The sequence below is a fragment of the Schistocerca piceifrons genome, chromosome 3 (genome assembly GCF_021461385.2).
Source record: "Schistocerca piceifrons isolate TAMUIC-IGC-003096 chromosome 3, iqSchPice1.1, whole genome shotgun sequence".
In the NCBI taxonomy this organism is placed as follows: Eukaryota; Metazoa; Arthropoda; class Insecta; order Orthoptera; family Acrididae; genus Schistocerca; species Schistocerca piceifrons.
The window spans coordinates 852,441,830-852,466,246 of record NC_060140.1 but is presented as its reverse complement, the minus strand read 5'-3'; the positions used below and the strand labels follow the sequence as shown (position 1 = coordinate 852,466,246).

The 24,417-nt window shown below is 42.2% G+C and overlaps 1 protein-coding gene across 1 annotated transcript in view; it reads right to left on the bottom strand.

Annotated features, from left to right (window-relative positions):
• Window positions 1-21,720, bottom strand: part of LOC124789941 (ELMO domain-containing protein 3-like) — a 129,943-nt gene extending 108,223 nt beyond the window's left edge. The window contains exons 1-2 of the mRNA XM_047257470.1: window positions 21,517-21,720; window positions 21,293-21,437 (exon numbers count right to left, since the gene is read on the bottom strand). Of these exons, the coding sequence (XP_047113426.1) occupies window positions 21,293-21,437; window positions 21,517-21,611 (240 nt within the window). The 5' untranslated portion in view covers window positions 21,612-21,720. The remainder of the gene's footprint in view (window positions 1-21,292; window positions 21,438-21,516) is intronic.
• Window positions 21,721-24,417: the final 2,697 nt, after the last annotated feature.

Sequence of the window (24,417 nt, the reverse complement as noted above, 5' to 3'; positions counted from 1 at the left end):
ATTTTTGGAAATTTCAACCTATGGGGCGGGGGAGGAGGGGGGGGAATAGTGGGTGAAAGGGGTGAAAACTTTCTTTGAAAATATGTCATTATTAAAGAATTACTAAAGTATTTTTAAAGCTGTATCTAAAAATATTGGTATTTGACTTCTCAGTTAGAAATAAAAAAATATGTTTCAATGTTCTTGAAAACTGAGTGCCTAAGGGTGTGAAACAGGGATGAGATTTTTTATGGCAATATTTTATAATCAGAGCAATTTTAAAGCTAAATCTACAAAAATTTAAATTTGGCTTATCAATCAGAAATAATATATGTTTCACTGTTTTCACACTTATGAGGGTGAAATGAAGAATGACAGGTTTTATGGAAATATTTTACTGTGCAAGCATTTTTGAAGCTAAATCTATGAAAATTTATATTTTTGCTTCTCTGTTAGAAATAAAACATACATGTCACTGTTTTTGGAAATGCAACCCCTAAAGAGGTGAAATAGTGAAACACTTTACGAAAATATTTTATTGTGAAAGCATTTTTAATGCTAAATTTTTGAGAATTGGTGGTTTGGCTTGTTGGTTAGAGGTGAAAAATATCTATTTCATTGTTTTTGGAAATTCAGCCTCCAACAGAGTGAAATAGTATCAGGCTGATTCACTGACACATCACCCAGCCTAAACTGCTAAGCATAGAAACGTGAAGTTTGGAGAGGATGTGTATCTTATACTGTAGGCATAATTTACGAAGGAACTTTCCAAAATTCCACTTCTAAGGGGGTGAAATAGGGAGTGAAAAACTTCTTGAAAATATGTCGCTATTAAGGGAATTTTAAAGCTACAATTACGAAAAATAGTATTCGGTTTCTCAGTCAGAAAATAAAAAAAGACATGTTTCAGCATTTTTGGAAATTCAACCACTAACGGAGTAAAACAATGGGTGAAAGTTTTTTTTAAAATAAATAATTACTAAAGAACTACTAAATGATTTTTAAAGCTACATATATGACAACTGATATTTGACATCTCAGTTAAAAATAAAAAAAAAATAAAAATGTGTGTTTCAGTGTTTCTGGAAATTGAACCCATAAAGGGAGTCCAATAGGAGATGAAAATTTTTTAGAAAATATTTTGTCACATTAAAAAAGTCTTAAAGCTAAATTTATGAAATTTGGTATTTCACTTTTCAGTTAGACGTATAGATATATTTGTTAGGGGATGAAAACTGCTATGGAAACATCTCCACAAGAACACAAAAGTCATGATTAACAAAAACTTTGGACTCCAGCTACCGGAACTGCCCTTTGGTCAGAAGTACTTTCAGAAGAGAACATGCTTACATGTCCTTAATTAGCATGAAAAGCTTAGAAGGTGTTGCAATTTATGAACAACATAAAAATTCTATTATATAAAAACAAAAACCTGCAGGCCATACAGTCCATGCGAGCAAAGCAGTGTGCGCTAAGGTAGTCTAATGCATAAAAATGAATATTTGGTTGTCTTCTATGCATTCCTATGCCCTTCAATCAATTATGATGAAAATTTCTGAGTTGATTTACACATGCCTGTGAGGGTTCCTGAAGGGTAGGAGGGAGGTCATGAGAGGAGGGAGGGGCGAAGGGGAGGGGGGAGGGGTGTTGTAAGAAGCACCTACCATCGATGGCGGTACAGATGAAAAGGGGCTGACATCTGACGTAGAATCTTAACTAAGGAACAGACGAAGCAAATTCAGTCAAATTTTGTACACACATTATTTGTATAAAAATACTGTTTGAGTAAAATTCACCAATCACATAGGGCCTATATAAATATATTGGATAATGACCGATTTCAGTATTGAATCCATAGCTTTTTGGGTCATTAGACTTATTGATGACAGTCACAGTGAAGTTTCACTCCTACCATTAGGGTTAGGAGTGGGTGCAAAGATAATGACATGTCAGCATCTCTCTGTAATGCCTGAAGGAATTTCTACCAAAATTGGCACACACATCATAGGGGCGAAAAGGCATGACAAAAGTATAACTCAAGAATGCCTGGAGCAATTGTATAAAACTGTTGTGAGTAAGATATCCATACTAGTGGCGGGGGCGATGCTGAGAAGGGTTGATGTAAAGATACTCTTCAGTGCAGTATACTGTTTAACAGAGTTGACCAGTATAAAGTTAATAAGCTGTGGCAGATTGCTGAATACATGTGTATCTATTTGTCCAAGTCCTTTCTGTACTAAGTTACTTAACAAAATCTTAAATTGGATTACATGATACATGAATTATTTAGGAATAAAGGAGATGAATCTCTGAAAGGCAGAACTGCTGCATCGTCAATAGGTACACAAACAAAAAGTACAGAACTTCGCTACCTTTAGGAATGATTCACATGTATACATCTGTCTCTCTACATTCCAAAAGCTAGCAAAGATCTGTACATTTTGTTTGTATACCTATGGATGAGACAGCACTTCTGCCTTTCTGTGAGTCGTCTCCTTTACCCCTAAATAATTCAAAATTCTCAACTAGAACTTTCCGTACATTACACATGACACATTTAATAAGCTGTGGCAGATTGCTGAATACTTGTGTATCTTATGTCCAAGTCCTTTCTGTACTAAGTTAGCCCCTTGCAGCCTTTGATGTGGTCGTGTTTAGCCCCAGTATTGTATTCATACTTTGCATTGTTTTTTGAAACAAACAGAAGTACTCGTAACATCAAATGACATTAATGAATATATGTTCTAAATACCAAGTCTATTGTAATGGTCTCTGTGGGATAATCTACGATTAGCACCAAACATAATTCTTCAAACCCATTATGCCTACTGGAATTGTAGCTCAACTATGATGCTTTATTGATTCTAGAATGTGAATTTTTCAATCAAGGCTATGATTATCTACAGTTCCAAAAGTTTAACACTTTCTGCTTCTCATATTTCATTGTTTCGGTAGAGTATTTCCACAGCTTGCAGAGTTCTATCAGAAATATTGAACTGTATCTACAGAGTCTTGTCAAAATTTAATTATAATCCATCTGCTATTTTTTGTTCATATACTTGTATCTTTTGGTAGTGCAAGTGGAATAAAATTTATATTTTAATAGGGAATGTCTAATGGTAAAAATACAAAAGAAATTGGACAATTTCAAGAACCTTAAAATTCCAACAAAACAGGGAAGTATTCTTGAAACATTTTTGTTTCTTGTATATATTAATGACATAACACAGCTATTAAACTCAAAGTTAGTAAACTATACTCATGATACATCCATTATTAGCTGGGGCACTACACAACAGTCAATAATGCAAAATAATATAGAGAATGTTGGCCTGGTAACAGAATATCTTACTATGAAAAAACTGTCACTGATTCAAGATAAGACAACTCTGATGAAGTTTTTGTTAAATTATAATAAACCTTAAGTATGCATAAGTGTTAAATCAATGTCTTTAGTTGGAACAGCTGATTCAAGCAAAAACATCTGTGCACTTTAATGGTGGAGCATATCATATGAAAGGAGTATAGTAGCTAAATGCAATGTTTTTAAAATTGACAACCACAATATCACCTCATATTCTAAAAGAAATCTCTCTCTCTCTCTCTCTCTCTCTCTCTCTCTCTCTCTCTCTCTCTCTCTGTGTGTGTGTGTGTGTGTGTGTGTGTGTGTGTGTGTGTGTGTGTGTGTGTGTGTGTGTTTTTTCTTCAGTACAAAGACAGGTTAGATCCAACTCTCCACACTGTGCAAAGCCTCTTCACCTCTACAAAACTACTGTAGCCTACATCCATCTTAACTTGCTTATTGTACTCCTGTATTCAAGCCCTGGTTTCCTCTATAATTTTTATCCTCCACACTTACCTCCATTACCAAACAGACTGTTCATTGATGCCTTGTGCATCCCCCCCCCAGACACTACAGAACAGCACCTCGCATTACTTATTCAACCACTCCATCCACTCTTCAGCATTCTCCTGGGCCAACACACTTCAAAAAGTTCTGTTCCCTTCTACTGCTGGTTAAATCACTAACAACTGCAATGTGGGATTAAGATTTGCGGTGGGGTAACTGCAAGCCTACATGGAAAATGTACTCGTGCTTCAGAAGAGAGCTGTTAGAATAACTGATGGCATACAGCAGCTACAAGAGAATGTAGAAAACAGCGTATTCTGTTTTCAGCTGGTATGATGTAGTTGCACAGAGGGGGTGTCTGTGCATGGGAGTCAGGCTGAGGGTGGGACAAATTCAAACATTTATATAATGAAAAGCTGTCCATACTCGGTGAAAGATTTCTGAATTCCACCATCCATAGTACTATTTCTCTGGGATAATTTAAACATATCAGTGGTAGTAAATATTCATTTAATAGTACCTAATGTGCTACCTCTAGTACGTATCTATTATACTTGCTTTATCAGTTCTATTATTATTATTATTGTTGTTGTTGTTGTTTATATCAGAAACAAAGTCCAGAACCGATTCCAGTAGTGCCTAACTGCTTAAAATTCTGAGTGCCCATTTCCATGTTCCATTTAAGAGTATAAAAATTTCATGCCCTTTGATTGTGGCACCATACACAATCATTAACCTGGCTCCAGGGAGGTAGGGTGCCCTTCCCTATTCGTCCACTGGGGTAACTCCTGCCTGGCGCGTCCACGTCGTGGGGGTGGGCATCCTACACTTCAGTAGGCCGGAGTGCTAGGATGGCTGAGTTCAGGCAGGGACCCAATCCCATGGGGTATAACACGGAACCCATGCCCAGGGTTACGGGTGAAGACCTTAATGGCAGCGACGGCGGAGAAGGAAGACTTCGGAACGGCATAGCTGGCAGATGAGGCAACCCTCCTTTCTGGGGATTAAATGAGAAGGGAACCACTGCCTTGTGGTGGAGGAGAAACTCCAAAGGCTAAGGGAGACAACCCCAACAGAAAATCCTTCCTTGCGTTAGGCCTAGCAAGCCAGTAGGAAAGTCTTCACATATTGCTTTCAAAACACAGATGAGCCTCGGAACGAACCACTCAGGATTTGACCCCACTGCTTCTTCAAGTACTGGTGCAAATGATGGGAGACCTGATGATATTCATCAGTACAAGAAGATGAAACCAACTAGACTAAAAAATAACCTAAATATTGGCACCCTTAATATATTAACCCTCAATGGAAAAATGGAAGAAATGACAGATGTACTAACAGAGAGGAAGTTAGATATATTGGGATTAAGCGAAACAAAGTGGAAGGGAAAAGGTGAGAAGAATTTGAGAGGAGGAGGAAAACTGTACTGGAGTGGGAATAACAGGTATGGAAGAAATGGTGTGGCAGTCATGGTGAATAAGAATGTACAAAGCTGTATTGAAAATGTGAGAGATATATCAGACAGGATCATAATCTTAAACCTGAGATTCCAAAAAGAAACACTAAAAGTAATCCAGATTTATGCACCTCAAGTGGGATGTAGCGAAGAAGAGAAGATGGACTTTGAAAATGTGTTAGATTGGTTGGTTGGTTGTTTGAGGTTAAAGGGACCAAACAGCAAGGTCATCAGTCCCTTGTTTCAAATAGACTCCATTCTGCTAACGGGACATCTCAGAAAAGTCAGCACAATAAAACGGAAAAAGGGGAAACGTAAAAGGGCAGTCACATTGTCATTAGTAAAAACAAATGAGGGAAGTTGGCAAGAGAACGAACCCAACACTATGCTGAAGCAGCATAGGCAAGACCACCTGTGACTTAAAAGGTACAACTGCTATAATGCAGAAAGTACGTATGGGAATAGAAAAACTAACCAAGCCTTAAAAAGAAGGGGTAAAAACAGAGTAAAAGGGAAAGAAAAGAGGATTCCGGTCAGGGAGGTGAATCGGGAATCTCTGAACACTGCCTACAGTGGGAGACACCCAAACACTCACCGCCCTGCCCCAACACCAGAGGGAGATTAAAAACTTTAAAACTGAGAATAAAAACCACTCTCCCGGAGGAAACCTAGAACCAGAGAGACCATCCGGGAATCGTCAGCCAACATCAAAGGTAAAGTGTGGGGGAGTCTGTACTTAGCACGCAGAGCCAAAAGAAGGGGGCATTCAACCAAAATGTGGGCCACTGACTGGAAGGCTCCACAACCACATAGCGGGGGTGGCTCATCACGCAAAAGGAAACCATGGGTCAGCCTGGTATGGCCAATGCGGAGACGACACAGTGTGGTCGAGTCCTTGCGGGAGAGGCGAAAGGAAGAACGCCATGGGCCTGGATTCACCTTAATTGCACGAAGTTTATTAGACATTGGAGTAGCCTCCCAAGAATTGGCCCATGACTGTGCAAAGTGGGATTTGATGTGAAGCCGTAAATCCGCTGCAGGAGGGGTTACAGAAAATGGGGGGTAAGTAACTGCTCCCCCAGCCAAACGATCAGCGAGCTCATTACACGGGATACCCACATGGCCCGGGACCCATAGGAAGTCAATGGAACAAGCAGCACGGTGAAGATCAGCGAGATGGTCATGGATGGCAGAGACCAAGGGATGGCGCGAAAAACACCGGTCAATAGCAAGAAGGCCACTCATCGAGTCCGTACATAACAAAACGCGGTTGTGTTGGGATTGTTTAATAAAGGTAAGGGCCCGGGAAATTGCCATCAATTCCGCAGTAAACACCCCACATGAGGGTGGCAGCAGATGATTTTCCGTTCCAACAAAGGACGTGAAGGCATACCCAACATGATCAGCAGATTTAGAGCCATCAGTGTAAAAAACAGCATCCCGAAACTCCCATAAAATTTGGCGGAAAAAGGAACGGAACACCACCGGGGGGATGGAATCTTTCGGACCGCGGCGGAGATCCATCCGAATTCGAGGCCGAGGAACTAACCAAGGAGGAGTGGAGGGGAGGGAGCGAGGAAGACAGGACAAAGAAGGAAGCCGAAAATCACGGTTAAGAGACGCAAGGCGCAGCCCAACCGGTAAACCCGCCCGAGGGCGGGAGTCGGGCGGGCGACGTCCATGGTCTGGGAATAGGATAGAATAGGAAGGATGAGCGGGAGAAGAACGGATAGTAAGGGCATAAGACACCAGAAGCTGGGACCGCCGAACAGAAAGGGGGGGGATCCCAGCTTCAACCAGGAGACTATCAACAGGGCTAGTAGGGAAGGCACCGGTGGCCAAACGGATACCACGATGGTGGACTGGATCCAGCACGTGCAGCGTGGAAGGAGCAGCTGAACCATAAACTTGACAATCATAGTCCAAACGTGACAGAACTAGAGCACGATAAAGACGGAGGAGGAGGGAACGGTCCGCATCCCAAGAGGAGTGGGCAAGGAAGCAAAGGACATTGAGTTTACGGAAACATCCTACCTTCAGGAGTCTGATATGGGGCAGCCAAGTGAGCTTGTTGTCGAAAAGAAGACCTAGGAAACGAAACTGTGGAACCACAGGCAATCTTTGTGCAGCGAGATAGAGCTCTGGATCAGGGTGGACCGTAGTACGGCGACAGAAGTGGACCACCCGCGATTTTAAAGGAGAGAATTGAAACCCGTGTGAGAGGGTCCATGCAGAGGCACGCCGTATAGCCACCTGGAGCTGCCGTTCTGCAGATGGCATCGAGGAGGAACTAACCCAAATGCAGAAATCATCCACATACAGGGCAGGGGCGACCAAGGGACCGACAGAGGCCACAAGTCCATCGATAGCAATGAGGAAAAGAAGGACACTCAAGACAGAACCCTGTGGGATGCCCGTCTCCTGGGTCCGTGGAGAACTAAAAGCAGTACCAACTCGAACTCTGAATGACCGATGGATCAGGAACTGGCGGATAAAAATCGGTAGTGGGCCCCGAAGACCCCACTGATGAAGGGTTAGTAAGATGTGATGGCGCCAGGCCGTGTCATAGGCCTTGCGAAGGTCAAAAAACACTGCAACCAAATGGCGGCGCTGGGAAAAAGCCTGCCGAACTGCGGATTCCAAGCGAAGTAAATGATCGATTGGAGATCGTCCCTCTCGAAAGCCACACTGGTAAGGGGACAATAGATCCCGAGATTCGAGGACCCAAGTGAGCCGACGGGCTACCAGCCGTTCAAGTAACTTACAACCAACATTGGTCAAACTAATTGGCCGATAGCTGTCAACAGATAGGGGGTTCTGACCAGGCTTAAGGACAGGAACCACAATGCTATCCCTCCACTGAGAAGGGAAGTCACCCTGGAGCCAGGTACGATTAAACACCCGAAGAAGATGGTGCCGTTGTGGAGCACTGAGATGTTGAAGCAGCTGGTTATGAATGGAATCTGGGCCAGGGGCAGTATCATGAGAAGAAGATAGAGCAGAAAGAAATTCCCATTCAGTGAAAGGTTCGTTGTAAGATTCTGACTCACAAGTGGTGAAACATAAGGTGACAGCTTCAGCCTGCTGTTTTTGATGAAGGAAAGCAGCTGGATAGGAGGCCGACGCTGATGCCACTGCAAAATGGGCCGCAAGATGTTCTGCGAGAACTAATGGGTCCGTACAAATGCCATCTGGGAGGTGAAGGCCTGGGAGGGTGGACTGCCGATGGCAACCTTGGAGAGAGCGAAGTGTAGCCCATACCCGTGACAGAGGGACAGTGGAACCAAGGGAAGAAACGAATCGTTCCCAACATATCCACTTGCTCTGTTTGATTAAATAACGGGCTTTAGCACGAAGGCGCTTAAAGGTAGAAAGGCTGGCTACAGATGGGTGCCTCTTAAAGTGTTGCAAAGCTCGACGGCGATCACGGATGGCAATGGCAATGGCCGTACTCCACCACGGGACTTGCCGACGACGAAATTGTCCAGATGAGCGCGGGACAGCAAGGTTAGCAGCGCGAACAATCGCGTCAGACACGTCACGTAGGACGTCATCAATACAACCCGACAAAGAGGGAGAAAACTCGACCTGTGCAGTGTATAGAGGCCAATCGGCGCGGTGGAAAGACCAACGAGTTAACCTGTCCATCGGGGAGCGGGAAGGGAGCGTGATAATCAACGGGAAATGGTCACTATCACAAAGGTCGTCGTGTGGCGACCAGTGTAATGAAGGGAGGAGAGAGGGAGAAGAAAGAGAAAGATCAATGGCAGAAAAGGTACCATGACCAGCACTGAAATGAGTAGGGGAGCCATCATTAAGAAGGCACAGGTCGTGGTCTGCAATAAATTGGTCTATAAGAAGACCTCGTCTAGATGGAAAGGCACTGCCCCACAAAGGATGATGAGCATTAAAATCCCCAAGGAGGAGGAAGGGGGGAGGAAGTTGCTGAAGAAGGGTGGTTAAGGCAGCAGGTGTAAGAGTCCTGTCAGGAGGGAGATAAAGATTGCATACTGTGACTGCAGAGTCTAAGTGGACCCTAACAGCAACCGCTTCCAATGTAGTTTGAAGAGGAATCCACGTGCTAGCAATGTCTGTACAGACCAACGTACAAACGCCACCAGAAGCCCACAAGGGTCCGACCCGATTTCGACAGAAAACACGGAACCCACGGAGGGTCGGTGAGTGAGCATCAGTAAAATGAGATTCCTGGAGAACCACACAAGCTGCTGAGTAGGACGAAAGAAGGGATTTCAATTCCGGAAGGTGACGATAGTAGCCATTACAATTCCATTGGAGAACCACAGAACGATGGTTTAAATGAGGGCTGAACAAGCTAAATCCAGTCATACCGCCGGGTCCCCACCCGTCACCGACAAGGAGGGGGCGACATCCATAAACGACAGGTCAGAATCCGGTTGTGAAGTCAGGGAAGGGACCTCCGGTGACACCAGAGGCTCTTTGTCCCGGGACTTATGTTTCTTCTTCTTTTCAGGCTGAGATCGAGGAGGGTTGTGTGGCATAATGGAGCCAGCTGCAGCAAGATCAGGAACAGAAAGAGACCGGGCGACCTGGGGGCCGATAGACCGCGGCTCTCGCGGTCTCCGCGCTGCAGCAGACCTTTGACCTGGAAGGTGCCGGGAAGGGGCATCCCGGGAGAGGCGCCCTTGACCGGCAGACGCCGAAGGAGTGGGACACTTCTCCGGCTGGGGAGGGGGAGCAGCGCCCAGAGAAGGTGTGGGAGCCGCAGGGGAGGGGGGAAGGAGAGGGGTCCGGGATGGGGGTAAGGAAGGGGGAGGAAGGGATGAAGATGTAACCAAGGCGTAACTAGATGTCATGGACACAGGGTGCAATCGTGCATATTTCTTACGGGCCTCTGTGTAGCTTAAACGATCAAGGGACTTATACTCCTGTATCTTTTTTTCTTTCTTATAGACTGGGCAATCTGCTGAACGTGGAGAATGACTACCATGACAATTTACACATACAGGAGGGGGAACACAGGGACTCCCCTCATGGAGTGGACGTCCACAGTCACCACAGAGAGGGTCCTGGGAACAGCGAGAAGACATGTGGCCAAAACGCAAGCACTTAAAACACCGTATAGGAGGTGGGATGTACGGCTTCACATCACAGCGATAGACCATAATCTTAACTTTCTCAGGAAGGGTATCCCCTTCAAAGGCCAGGATAAAGGCACCAGTATCAATACGATTATCTTTAGGACCCTTCTGAACACGCCGAACAAAGTGAACACCCCGCCGTCCGAGATTGTCCCGAAGTTCCTCATCAGTTTGAAGGATGAGGTCTCTGTGAAAAATCACACCTTGTACCATATTTAGAGACTGGTGAGGGGTAATGGACACGGGAATTGTGCCAAGATGGGTACAGGCACGAAGGGCCGCATACTGGGCAGCCGAAGCAGTTTTTATCAGCAACGAACCCGACCGCATCTTGCTCAGGGAGTCCACTTCGCCGAACTTGTCTTTAATGTGTTCCACAAAGAATAAAGGTTTGACACTGGTGAAAGTATCTCCATCAGTCCTGGTGCAAACTAGATAACGGGGGAAAGGTTTTGCCCCTAGACGACGGGCCTGACCCTCCTCCCAGGGGGTAGCCATGGAAGGGAAGGCCGAAGGGGCAAGAGAAGCAGCACTTGAGGAATCAGTACCACGCAGAGAGACGGCCGCAGAAGAGCGGCCAGAGTTTTGGACCCGTATGCGTTTCATCTGCATAGCGTCCGCCCTGATACCACCCACTCCGATCAGGGGCTCTCCTCACGGGCGCCACCCAGCCACAGCAAGGGCCGTCTGGCACGGCGGCCATTGCCGGGAGTTCCGGTGCTCCAGGATGATGAGCAACCACTCCAAGGCATGCATGAGGAGGTCACAGCTCAGGTATCAGAAGTGTGATCCCTGTGTGTTCAGGGGGCTCAACCAAAAGGGTACATAGCGACCCCACCACACGGGCTGGCTACCGTGCTGGCTATGCACCCTAGCATCAGACGACGTAAAAGAAAAGGTGGAATGTACTAGGAGGGCGCACGTCGGAGACACTAGGTAAGGTGCTCTTCCCCAAATGGCTCACACTACGGAAGAGAAATTTTGGAATGGAGGTCAAACCCCAGAGGGGGACCAAGGAATGCGAAAAGGAGGAGATGATTACGCAACAAAGCCGGAGTGTAAAACCAACAGAACCAGGAGGATAGCGGGGGCCAACATAAGCAAGGACACCAATAGAGGGAGAGGAGAGGGCGAGAGGAAAGGGGTATGGAGGGGAAAGGAGGGGAAGGGAAAGGAAATGCAGCGCGGGAGAGAAAGAAGGCTGCAATGGCTCGGGGCCCCGTGCTCGCCACGGACATATCCACAAAAGAGTTGTGGACCCCCTGGGGGGAAAATGTGTTAGAAAACCATATACAGAGTGCTAATATAGTGATGGGAGATTTTAATGCACAGGTAGGCAAAGACAGAAAGGGATTTGAGCAAGTATTGGGATGTTTTGGATATGGAGGCAGAAATGAAGGGGAAAGACTCCTGGATTTGTGCCAGAGGAATGGAATGAAAATAGCAAACAGCTGGTTTATGAAGAGAGAAAGTCATGTTATCACCATATACAGTTGGGATGGAAGAACCAAGAGTGTAATTGATTATATTCTAGTAGATAGGGAATGGGGAGAGAAAGTAACAAATGTGAAGGGAATTCCAAGTGTGAGTGCAGATGGAGACCATAGATTACTGGTGGGACAATGGAAAATGAATCAGTGTGTGAAAAATAGAAAACAGAAGAAAGTGATGAGGATACGGGATTGTAAACTGAAGGAGAGTGAATGAGCTGAGAAGTACAGGGAATTAATAACACAAAAATTTCCAAAAGAAGTTTTCTGCGATGTAGAAAAAGAATGGAGTTTATTCAAAGACACTTTAGTTGAAGCAGCACAAAAAGTATGTGGCAGAACATCTGGAAAGGAAAAAATAAGACAGACAAGTTGGTGGGACGATACCACAATCCAAGCAGTTAGAAGAAAAAATGGAGCATGGAGAAAATGTTGGAAAACTAAAAATGATGAAGACCATAAAAGATATATAGAGGAAAAGAAGAAGTGCAAAGAAATAGTGGAAACAGCAAAGAAAAAGGTATGAGAAGAGTTTACAAAAAAACTTGAAGAAGATGTGAAGAGAAATAAGAAAATGTTCTATAAAATGATGAAAAATAAGAGGAAGGCTTCTGAAGTACCAGTAAAGATGGAAACAGAGGACGGTACCATCATTGAAGATCCAGGGAATATAAAAGATCTCTGGAAAGAACATTTTAAGAAGCTGTTAAACGCTGAGGAGCAGGTACATGAGGAAACAACAAATAATGAAGAAATTGAGAGAAGTTGGGAAGCAGAATTAGGACAAATTACATGGGAAGAAATGGAAAAAGCTGTGAAGAAGATGAATGGGGGGAAAGCCCCAGGACCTGAAGAAGTATCAGTGGACATAAGAGCAGCAGGTCCAGTGGGAATGCAGTGGCTGTATAGAGTACTATGAAGCGTGTGGAGAAATGGTAAAATACCTGACGACTGGAGAACAGGAGACATTGTTCCCATCTTCAAGAAAGGCAATAAAAGACTTTGTAAAAACTACAGAGGAATAACCCTCATGAGTCATACAGCCACAATTTTTGAAAGAATTTTACTAAATCGAATAAGTGAAAAGATAGAAAAGGAGCTGAGTGAAGAACAGCATGGGTTTAGGAAAGGAAGGAGCACGATTGACCTGATATTTTCTATCCGTCAACTGATGGAAAAAAGTTGGGAGTATAACAAAAGGGTGATAATGGTTTTTATAGACATAGAAAAGGCATATGACTCAGTTGACCGGGAAAGACTCTGGGAAGAACTGAAGAAGATAGATATAGAAGATGGATACATTAATGTTATAAAGACAATGTACAGAGGCCACAATTGTAGAATTAGAACACCATTGGGGAACTCTGAATACTTCGAAATAAGACAAGGACTTAAGCACGGAAGTATTCTATCTCCTGCGCTTTTTAATGTTGTGATGGAGGGAATGAATAGGGCAGTCAAAGATATAGTAAAAGAAAAAGACAAAAAGATGATTTTTGCAGATGATATGGTAATATGGGGTGATAAAGAGGTAGATGTACAGTTACAGCATGATGCGTGGAAGGAAATAATGAAAAGGTATGGATTAAAAATAAATAAAGATAAGGGTGAAGTAATGGTATTTGGAAGGGAGAAAGGAATCAACGGAAATATTACCTTGAATGGAGAACCCCTCAAAGTGGTAGAAAGTTTCACTTATTTAGGGAGTGAAATATCTAGGGATGGAAGAATAACTAACGAAATTAATAGGAGGTTACAGAAGGGAGATAATTTCTACCAAACAATAAAACATCTGATTTGGAACAATGAAGTTTCAGAAAGAGCAAAACTCCTTATGTATAAGAATTATTACATCCCTATTGTCACCTATGGTGGAGAAACATGGACAATGACAGAAAGGGACTGGAGCAGACTGCAAGCAGGGGAAATGAAATATCTCGGAGCAGTTAAGGGAAAAACAAGAATGGACAGAGTAAGGAATGTAGAGATTAGAAAGGACCTCAAACAAAAAAGTATGAGAGAAGAAATTGAAAGAAAGAGATTAAGATGGTATGGGCATGTTGAGAGGATGCATGGGCAGAGACTCCCCAAAATTATGGAAGAACTAAAGATGGATGGGAAAAGTCCTAGAGGGCGCCCAAGAACACGGTGGAAAATGGGAGTGAGAATATCTGTTGAAAGGAGAGGTGTGACCTGGCAGCAAGTGGAGGAAGAAAAGTCTTGGGAGGACCGAGCCAAATGGAGAGGACTCTTCAGCGCCCAGACCCGGCAGTAGCTGGAGCGGGATTCGGATATAGATAGATAGATAGAAAAATTTCATCTTAAATTACATATAACTACTGTCTTCTGCCCTTCAATACTTTGAAACTACTTACACTGGCCACTTTCACAAGCAAATGTAAACAATTATCAATACTGAACAAAAGATTATGGGGAAACTGAAAGTGAATAACAAAAGGAGTGGTCACTGAAGAAACCAGGTAGGAGTATAGGTGATCAATTTCTTCCCCCCCCCCCTCCCCCCTTTTTTTTAAAAAAAAAAAATAAAGAGGTGGTGGGAGTAAGGAAATGATTATACCGTTTCAAGTGATGATGTAATTCAACCGAATAAGAGGACAAAAAACAAATGAGACAGGACATGCAGAAAGGATCATCTCAATCTTGTCTTAGTATGACAAAGGGGATCAGTTTTTGGGAATACAAGTAAACAGCAGAGAGGGCTGAAAAGCCTATATCCTTTCAGTTCTATTTACAATGGATGTGATCACAACTATTCATGGTTTAAGACAGCATAGACATTTCAAGAAAATGTCTTCACAAAACCACCTTAAAGCAGTTGCAATGCATATTTACGAGGGCTATCCACAAAGTACATTACGTTTTCGTTTGTGTCCGTTAGGGGCGGGGCTAGCGCGGCCATCTTGGTGTCATGGCATTCCGCCGCTCAGTCGGCATACTGCCGTGCTAATGAGAGGTTTGTGCTGTACTCCGTTGACTTACTGTGACAGTTTGAAATGTCAGCGTTAATTGAAAATGCCGCGAAGTGTGAAGTGCGTGCTGTAATAAGGTTTCTGACTGCAAAAACCTGTACACCGATAGAAACCTATCGGCAGCTTTGTGAAGTGTAGGGGGACAACATAATCACTGAAGGTGGAGTGCGTCAATGGGTCATAAAATTTAAAAATGGCCGAACTAACGTTCACAACGAAGAGCGAAGTGGAAGACCCAGCATAGTGACTGCCGAACTTGTCGAAAAAGTTGATGCCGCGGTCCGTGAAAACCGTAATTTCACAATAACAGAACTCTCTATGAGTTTTCCACAAACTTCACGAAGTTTGTTGCACGAAATCATTACCGAAAAGCTTGGTCACCACAAGTTTTGTGCAAGATGGATACCAAAAATCTTGACAGATATTCACAAAAATCAGCGAATGGCTGTAGCGTTAACATTTTAGGACGCTTACGAGAAAGATGGCGACTCATTACTCAATCGCATTGTTACTGGTGACGAAACATGGGTTAAGCATGTGAACTGTGAGACAAAATTGCAGTCAATGCAGTGGGGGCACACAAATTACCCCCAAAAACCCAAGAAATGCATGCAGACAATGTCGGCAAGGAAGGTGATGGCGACTCTTTTGGGGCAGAAAAGCTGTGATTTTTGTGGATTTCCTGGAAAGAGGCACTTCAATAAACTCTCAAAGGTATTGCCAAACTCTGCACAACCTCAGAAGAGCAATACAAAACAAGCGCAGGGAAAGTTAGGCTCAAAGATCTTGCTGATTCACGACAATGCCCAGGCCCACACGGCAAATGCCACTCGTGAAGTTCTCGAATCTTTTAAGTGGGAGTTGTTTCCTCATCCGCCATACAGTCCCAACCGCCATACAGTCCCGACCTGGCACCGAGCGACTTCCACTTATTCCCAGCAATGAAGAAGTGGTTGGCTATGCAGCGTTTTGATGACGACGCACAGCTTCAAGAAGAGGTAACCACGTGGTTGAAGGCGCAGGCGGCCGAATTTTACAACGATGGAATTTTCAAGCTCGTCCATCGCTACGATAAGTGCCTTAATTTAAATGGCAACTATGCAGAAAAGTAGTATTTAAGTGTGGCTTTCATCTATATATAATTAAAAAAATCCAATACTTTATTTATTTTTAATTCGAAAACGTAATGTTGTTTATAAATACGAGGGCTATCCACAAAGTACAAGTTTTCATTGAAGCAACCATCTTCAGGTCATGGGTGCTATTACACAAATTTAACGGAAGGTTTCTTGGCATCAAATACAATGAAACTATACAGCTCTATCTACAGAAAAAAAGAAAAAAATTTAATGCATCATATTTCAATCCACTAACGTATCAAATTAGTTTTCAGGGAAATATAATTTATAAAGATAATAATTCTAGAACATACATGTCTTTGTCTCCCCCTGTTGTCACAACAGGTGGGTCCCTTAAGCTGGGATCTTAGTGACTTGCCCCTCCTTTCCAACATCCTGTCTATCTTTCCCTGAGAGAGAGAGAGAGAGAGAGAGAGAGAGAGAGAGAGAACATGCAAGTTCTCCCACCCCTCCAGCTTTTCAGTCTCAAAAATTATCTGATCCATATATTCCCATCTGTCTCCCCTACAGTTTCTCCTCTACAGCTACCCCAAGTACTGTCCTCCATCCTGTCCCTTCTACTTGTCATGTTTTCTGTATGTTCTTTTCTCTTCCAATTCTGCAGAGAAAGTACTCATTTCTTATTTTATCAGTCTAGATAATTTTCAACATCCTTCTATAGGACCACATCTCAAGCTCTTCAATCCTCTTCCTTTCCAGATTTCTCTCAGCGAACAATTCACTACCATACAATGCTGTGCTCCAAATGGTATGTGCAGTTTTTTCGCTTTCAAGTGTTGCTTTTGCCTCCTGAAGGTAAGTATGGCTAGCTATTCTGTCCCTCATAATTAAAAATTTTTCTGAACTGCTTTTTCCTTTCGATAGAATATATATTAATGTACTTTATTGTTATATGCCACTATTTATCTTTAAAAATACAATGCATGATTAATATAAAGAGTAATAACAATATCTATTAAGATTTTTCTCTTCCCCCCCCCCCCTCCCCCCCAATGAACCACAGCTCACGTGCCACAACGATACAAATAGCCATTCAGTATGTGTAACAATGTCTGTGGAGTATCTGTTGAGAAGCCAGACAAACATATGGTTCCTGGAGATGGTCAGCAGCCTTTTTTGCAGTTGCAGGGGCAACTATCTGGATGATTGACTGATCTGGGCTTGTAACATCAACCAAAACACCCTTCCTGTGCTGGTACTGCAAACAGCTGAAAGCAAGGGGAAACTACAGCAGTAATTTTTCCTGAGAGCATACAGCTGTACTGTATGGTTAAATGATGATGGTGTCCCATTGGATAAAATATTCTGGAGGCAAAATTGTCCCCCACTTGGATCTCCGGGTAGGGACTACTCAGAAGGACATCCATCATCAGGAGAAACAAAAGTGGCATTCTATGAATCAGAGTGTGGAATGTTAGATCCCTTAACTGGGCACGTAGGTTAGAAAATTTTAAAATGGTAATGGATGGGTTACAGTTAGATATTGAGGGAATTAGTGAAGTTCGGTGGCAGTTGGAACTGGACTTCGGCTCAGGTGAATATACAGGTTATATATACAAAACCAATCAGGAGTAACGCAGGAATAGGTTTAATAATGCATAAAAAAGGAGGAATGCAGGAAAGCTACTACGAACAGCCTAGTGAACACATTATTGTAGCCAAGACAGACACAAAGCCCACATCCACCACAGTGGTGCATGGTTACAAGCCAACCAGCTATGCAGATGATTAAAGAGATTGAAGAAATGTATACTGAGATAAAAGAAATTACATAGTCAAGGGAGACAAAAATGTAATAGTGATGGGTGACAAATTTGATAGCAGGGAGAGGAAGGAAAAATTGTAGGTGAATATGGACCGGGGGGGGGGGGGGGGGGAATAAAACAGGAAGTCAGCCAGTACAGTTTTTCAATTAACGCTAACATCTGGTTTATCTGACCACACTGAAGAAATTGCGAGGAGGTAGGAAACCTCGGGAGTAGTATCTGGATAAATAGAAAAAACCAGAGGTTGAGAGTTTCAGAGGGAGCATTAGGCAACTACTGACAAGAATGGAGGAAAGGAATACAGTAGAAGACAAATGGGTAGCTATGAGAGAAGAAATAGTAAAGGTAGCACATGATAAACAGGTAAAAGAACAAGGCCAAGTAGAAATCCTTGGATAACAAAGAGGTAATGGATTAAAGGAGAAAATACAAAAATGCAGTAAATGAAGCAGCTGAAAGGTAATACAAACACCGAAAAAACGAGACTGACATGAAGTGCAAAATGGCTAGGCAGGAATGGCTAGAGGACAACTGTAAGAATTTAGAAGCATATATATCACTAGGGGAAAGATAGATACTACCTAAAATTAAAAAGAGGCCTCTGCAGAAAAGAGAAGCAGCTGTATGAATATCAAGAGCTCAGATGGGAAACCAGTCCCAAGCAAAGAAGGGACAGGTGGAAGGAGTATGCAGAAAGTCTATACAAGGAAGATGGTCTTCCAGGCAATATTGTAAAAACAAAAGAAGACATAGATGAAGACGAGATGGGAGACATATTACTTCGAGAAAAATTTGACAGAGCACTGATAGACCTAACTCTAAACAACTACTGATAGTCTTGGGAGAACCAACCACAACAAAACTCTTCTGTTTGGTGTACAAGGGGTATGAGACAGGAGAAATACCCTCAGACTTTAAGTGGAATATAATAATTCCAATTCCGAAGAAAGCAGGTGCTGACAGGTGTCAATATTACTAGACTACCAGTTCAATAATTCATGTTTGCAAAACACTAACACAAATTCTTTAAAAAATTGAAAAACTGATAGAAACTGACCTTGGGGAAAATCAGCTTGGATTCTGGAGAAATATAGGAACACGCAACACAATATTGACCCTACGACTTCTCTTAGAAGATAGGTTAACGAAAGGAAAACCTACATTTACAGCATTAGTAGACTTAGAGAAAGCTTTTGACAATGTAGGCTGGAATACTCTCTCCACAATTCTGAAGGTAGCAGGGTTAGAACAGAGGGCATAAACAGCTACCTACAACTTGTTCTGAGTTCAGATGGCAGTCGTAAGAGTCAAGAGGCGTCAAAGACAAGTTGAGAAACGAGTGAGACAGGGTTGTAGTTTATCCCCAATGTTATTCAATCTGTACATTGAAGAAGCAGTAAAGGAAACCAAATAAAATTTTGGAGTAGGAATTAAAGTTCAGGGGGAAGAAATAAAAACTTTTAGGTTTACCAAAGACATTGAAATTCTGTCCAAGACAGCAAAGGACTTGGAAGAGCAGTTGAAATGAGTGTCTTGAAATGAGGATATGAGATGGACATCAACAAAAACATGGATAATGGAATGTAGTTGAATTAAATCAGGTGACTCTGAGACAATTGAACTAAGAAACGAGACACTTTAAGCAGTAGATGAGGACTGCTATTTGGGCAGTAAAATAACTAATGATGGCCAAAGTAGAGAGGATATAAAATGTAGACAAGCAATGGCAAGAAAAGTGTTTCTGAAGAGAAATTTGTTAACATCGAATACAAACTTATGTCAGGAAATCTTTTCTGAAAATATAATGGAAGTGAAATCTGGATGATAAACATTTTAGACAAGAAGAGAACAAAAGATTTTTGAAACATAGTACAACTGAAGAATGCTGAAGATCTGACAGGTAGACAACATAACTAATAAGAAGGTACTGAACGGAATTGGGGAGAAAAGAAAGTTGTGGCAAACGTGTCTAGAAGAAGGGATATGCTGATAGGACACATTCTGAAGCATCAAGGAATCACCAATTTAGTACTTGGGGGAAGTGTATATGCAGGAGGGGGAGGGGGGCGGGGAACTGTAGAGGCAGACCAAGAGGTGAATATACTAAGCAGATTCAGAAGGATGTACATTGCAATTGTCATTCCAAGCTGAAGAGGATTGCACAAGTTTGCATCAAATGAGTCTTCGAATTGAAGACCACAACAACAGCAACATGAAGATTTCAAGGGTTGAATACTATAACGAATTTGAGGTTTAACACACGTTCATAATGGAATGAGGTACATAACTACACATTTCCAACAGCTTGTCAGAACATATCAAATGTTTTGAGAGTAATGGAAGAAGTAAAGTTGAAGTTCTGAGTTGTTAACGGGCACATAGACAACTGCCCAGAATTGTATTAAACGTTTTGTGGGAAGTATACAGTAATTTAAGAGGAATTAAGGCACCTTCCATTAACCAACTACTCTTACTCCACTGAAGAGGGCCATCACAAGCATAGTTGAACATTAACATTTTACACAACAACTACATTTTATAGAAATTAATCAGTATGTACTCTTACTCAGTTAATGTTCTCACTTATATGATTATTGATAACTACTTTCGTATTATCATACACACAACTTTAAATTATTCTATTGTAAAGTGAAGAAAATAAATATACATCTTCAGCTTCCCTGCACATTTCATAGGCTCTTCCAATAAGGATCTATGGCACAAATATATGACTAAATCACATACCAGCTAGGTCCCTACTTTAAGTAGAGCTCTATCTGTCTATTGTTTTTGAAAGAACAAAGCCATTTATGCAGTCTTTGAATTCCTGAACAATTACCCCACTCTATAAGCCATTGTCTTTTTTTTTTCTGTTACTCTCGAATCTTCCATGTCCTAATTTGCCCTCTCTCTGCCATATATATGCCTGTCACTTCTGCACAAATCCTAACTGTTCTACACCACGACGAATACTGGATTAAAAAAAAAAAAACAACCGGATTAAGCAAAGTGATACGTTTTGTAACTCAGCATGGTACATTTTATAAGTCCACATATTTCAAGAGAGCATACAGTTTAGCCTGTATCTTAACTCATCGACCAAATGTGCAACCCAACAGCCTATCATACTGCAGTTTTAGAACACTACGTCATCACGCTCAGGGCCTGATACGCAACATACCTGTCACACATTAGTTAAATCAAAGGCTACTAATAGTTCTTCGAACAATACTAATAGCCACATTTGGGCTTCAATTTGATCAACACATTATTTTTTACTTGCCCTGACATGCACTGTTGCATTCAACACAGTTTTGAGAAGTTACAAAATAAGGCTACAATTTCATGACTACTATTAATATTCAAGTGTGTATCTTCAGCACAAAGCTATCCAAAAAACTGAAGGACCAACTGATAAAGCATCCAATCCGATGTCAGTTACTGGACCACTCATCACTTAGTTTTCTGACTTCATCTACTGGACTAAGCAACCAATCCTCACCGTCTTCTGAGCTGAACAGAGCCGTTGAAAGTACGTTAATGCTTGCTGGAACGTCAAATGGGACAAAGGATACATATTGAGTTGATACATCGGTTCCACTGTGGCAATTCCGTCCCATTCTCTTCTTGCAGATTCGACAGCAAACCTATATCAAAGGCAACTGAACAATATATTTTGCTTGTAACAGGTTTAAAGGGATCAAAGACAAATTCAGCAGAGTAAACCTTTCTTTCTCTGGGGTAGCGTTAAGACGATGCCATGCAAATGCTGAAGTAATATCTAAATCTGATTTATTTCCGTTTCCGTCGCTTGCAGGCATCGCTTCACACTAGGTCAGGCGGTATAATTCCAGTTAACTATTTACTAGTTACGATAGTACAATGTAACAATGAGCAAGCCCCACTCCTTCAACAAGCGAACTTCATAACACAACCTGACGGCAGGAGTGTCTTTCTAATGATATCTTTGACCAAAAGTGAATCTCTTCAGCAGACGTTAATTAATTGGGTCATAGTCAACAGCCCCTAGATGAAGTTGCAATAGTGGACAAGTCGTAAAATGAGTCATCAGAAAACAATGAAAATGAAAACTGGAACAGGGATTTCTGAATAAAGCTTAAATGGTAAAACAATGTAGAACATATATAACACCTCAAAAGGTAATATTGGCAGGTAACAGCTATTTCACCACAGACTCTCCACACCGTACGCCACTACGAATTACGTATTCACAAGTTCACTAAGCTTGGAGTGTAGTTTCATAAATTACGTATTTTAAGTGTCTTGCCATCTGTTAAGACATATTGCGATGCGGCATTTAATATTTTATTATGATGATAAGAAACTTGTATAGAAACAGAGACTAGGCCTACTACGCAATGTGATTTGAATAAACAAGACCGCAGCGTCTGTTAGAATTCCTTATTGGAGAACACGGCCGGTTTCGCAAATTAAATTTGCATCTTCGGTTGCTTCAAGCCAAAAGATTGAAGATTCTATTTAAACCGGATAAAGCCATTCACAACATTTATATCGCAATACTTAAAACTTCTGACTCACGAATGCGTGAGCGCCTATGATAAAATGAAATGTTTGGGGGATAAGGCCATCCTCAATAACTATTGTAGATAGCCTGGGGAGGAAGCATAGCTGTTGCCGGCGCCACCTAATCGCTATCTGTTAGTGTTTAGCTGAGGTGACCTTAACCTACCGAGTATAGACTGAAACATCTATTGATTCATTGCAGGTGGTAGAGACAGACAGTCTTGTGAACTACTCTGAAGAAGTTTTCCGCAAACTTATTTCAACAACTAGCTAGACAACCCACAATCTATGGAAATATTTTAGATCTTATAGCCTGGCCTTATCGACAGTATCAATATAGAAAAAAGATTAGTGGTCATAATGTCGTCATAGCGACGAAGGTCACTAAAGTTAACAACCCTGTCAAGAAGGCCAGAACAGTGCTTTGCTAGAAAAAACAGATAACCAGTTGCTAGCGTCCAATTTAGAGAAACGACATCATTAAGCTCCAGTATAATGGACATAGAGGGATTATGGATACAGTTTAAACTGATGACACTATGAAGACATATGTGCCAAGTAAGTGGATCAAGGATGGTTTAATATCGAAATTCCTAAAATTCTGAGAAAGAGCGATTGTTGCACTCTTGGTTCAAAAAAGAGCGAGCAAAAGTTAGTAGTTGTGCGTCCCTAAGAAGAGTAATTTGCAAAGTATACAACGACTTCCTTCGTCATATCTTAGCGAATCATCTAGAGAAAATTCTGGCCATACTTAAAATCACTAAGCGAGTCGAAGGCTTCTACCCAGTCACTCGTCGATGAGTTTGGGGTGCCATCAGAAGACAACAAAAGGAAAGCAGAAGTTATAAATTTCATATTTAAGAAATCATCCACGCCCGAGGACCTTACAAACATATCGTTGTTTTACTGCCCTGCATGCAGGACATACATAACATCCAACGGTGTAGAGAAGCAAATGAAAGAGCTGAAAACAAATAGATGGAATCCCAGTCCGGTTTTACAGAGAGTATCCTTCGGCATTAGCCCCTTACTTAGCCTGCATTTATCGAGAATCTCTCGCCCAGCGAAAAGTTCCAAGAGACTGGAAAAAAGCGCAGGTGACTCCTGTATATAAGAAAGTAAAAGGAACTAACCTGCAGAATTACAGACCAATATCCCTAACATCGATTTGCTGCAGAATTATTGAACACATTCTGAGTTCGAATATAATAAATTTCCCTGAGACGGAAAAGCTTCTGGTACCGGCGGAGGTTCGAGTCCTCCCTCGGGCATGGGTGTGTGTGTTTGTCCTTAGGATAATTTAGGTTAAGTAGTGTGTAAACTTAGGGACTGATGATCTTAGCAGTTAAGTCCCATAAGATTTCACACACACAAGTTTCTACCTTCAAATCAGCACGGATTTAGAAAGCATCGCTCATGTGAAACTCAGAGTGCCCTTTTCACACATGACATCTTGTAAACTATGGATGCAAGGCACAGGCAGATTCCATATTCCTAGATTTCCTGAAAGCATTTGAGACAGTGCCTCACTGCAGATTGTTGATGAAGGTTCGAGTACATGATGTAAGTTCCCAGATACTGAGTAGCTCGAACAATTTGTAAATAATAGAACCCGGTTCATGGTCCATAACAGCGTGTGTTTATCAGAGACAGGCGTATCGTCAGGAGTACGACAGGGAAGTATGATAGGAGAGCGTGTATTATGTATATACATAAATGAACTGACAAATGGTTCAAATGGCTCTGAGCACTATGGGACTTAACGTCTGAGGTCATCAGTCCCCTAGAACTTAGAACTACTTAAACCAAACTAACCTAAGGACATCAGAAACATCCATGCCCGAGGCAGGATTCGAACCTGCGACCGTAACGGTCGCGTGGTTCCAGACTGCAGCGCCTAGAACCACTCAGCCACCCCGGCCGACATGAACTGATAGACACGGTGTGCAGCAATTGTGTGTGCTGTTTGCTGATGATGCTGTGGTGTACAGGAATATGACGACGTTGAGTGACTGTAGGAATATACAGGGTGATTTAGACTAATTTTGACTTGGTGTTACGAATGACAGCTTGGTCTAAATG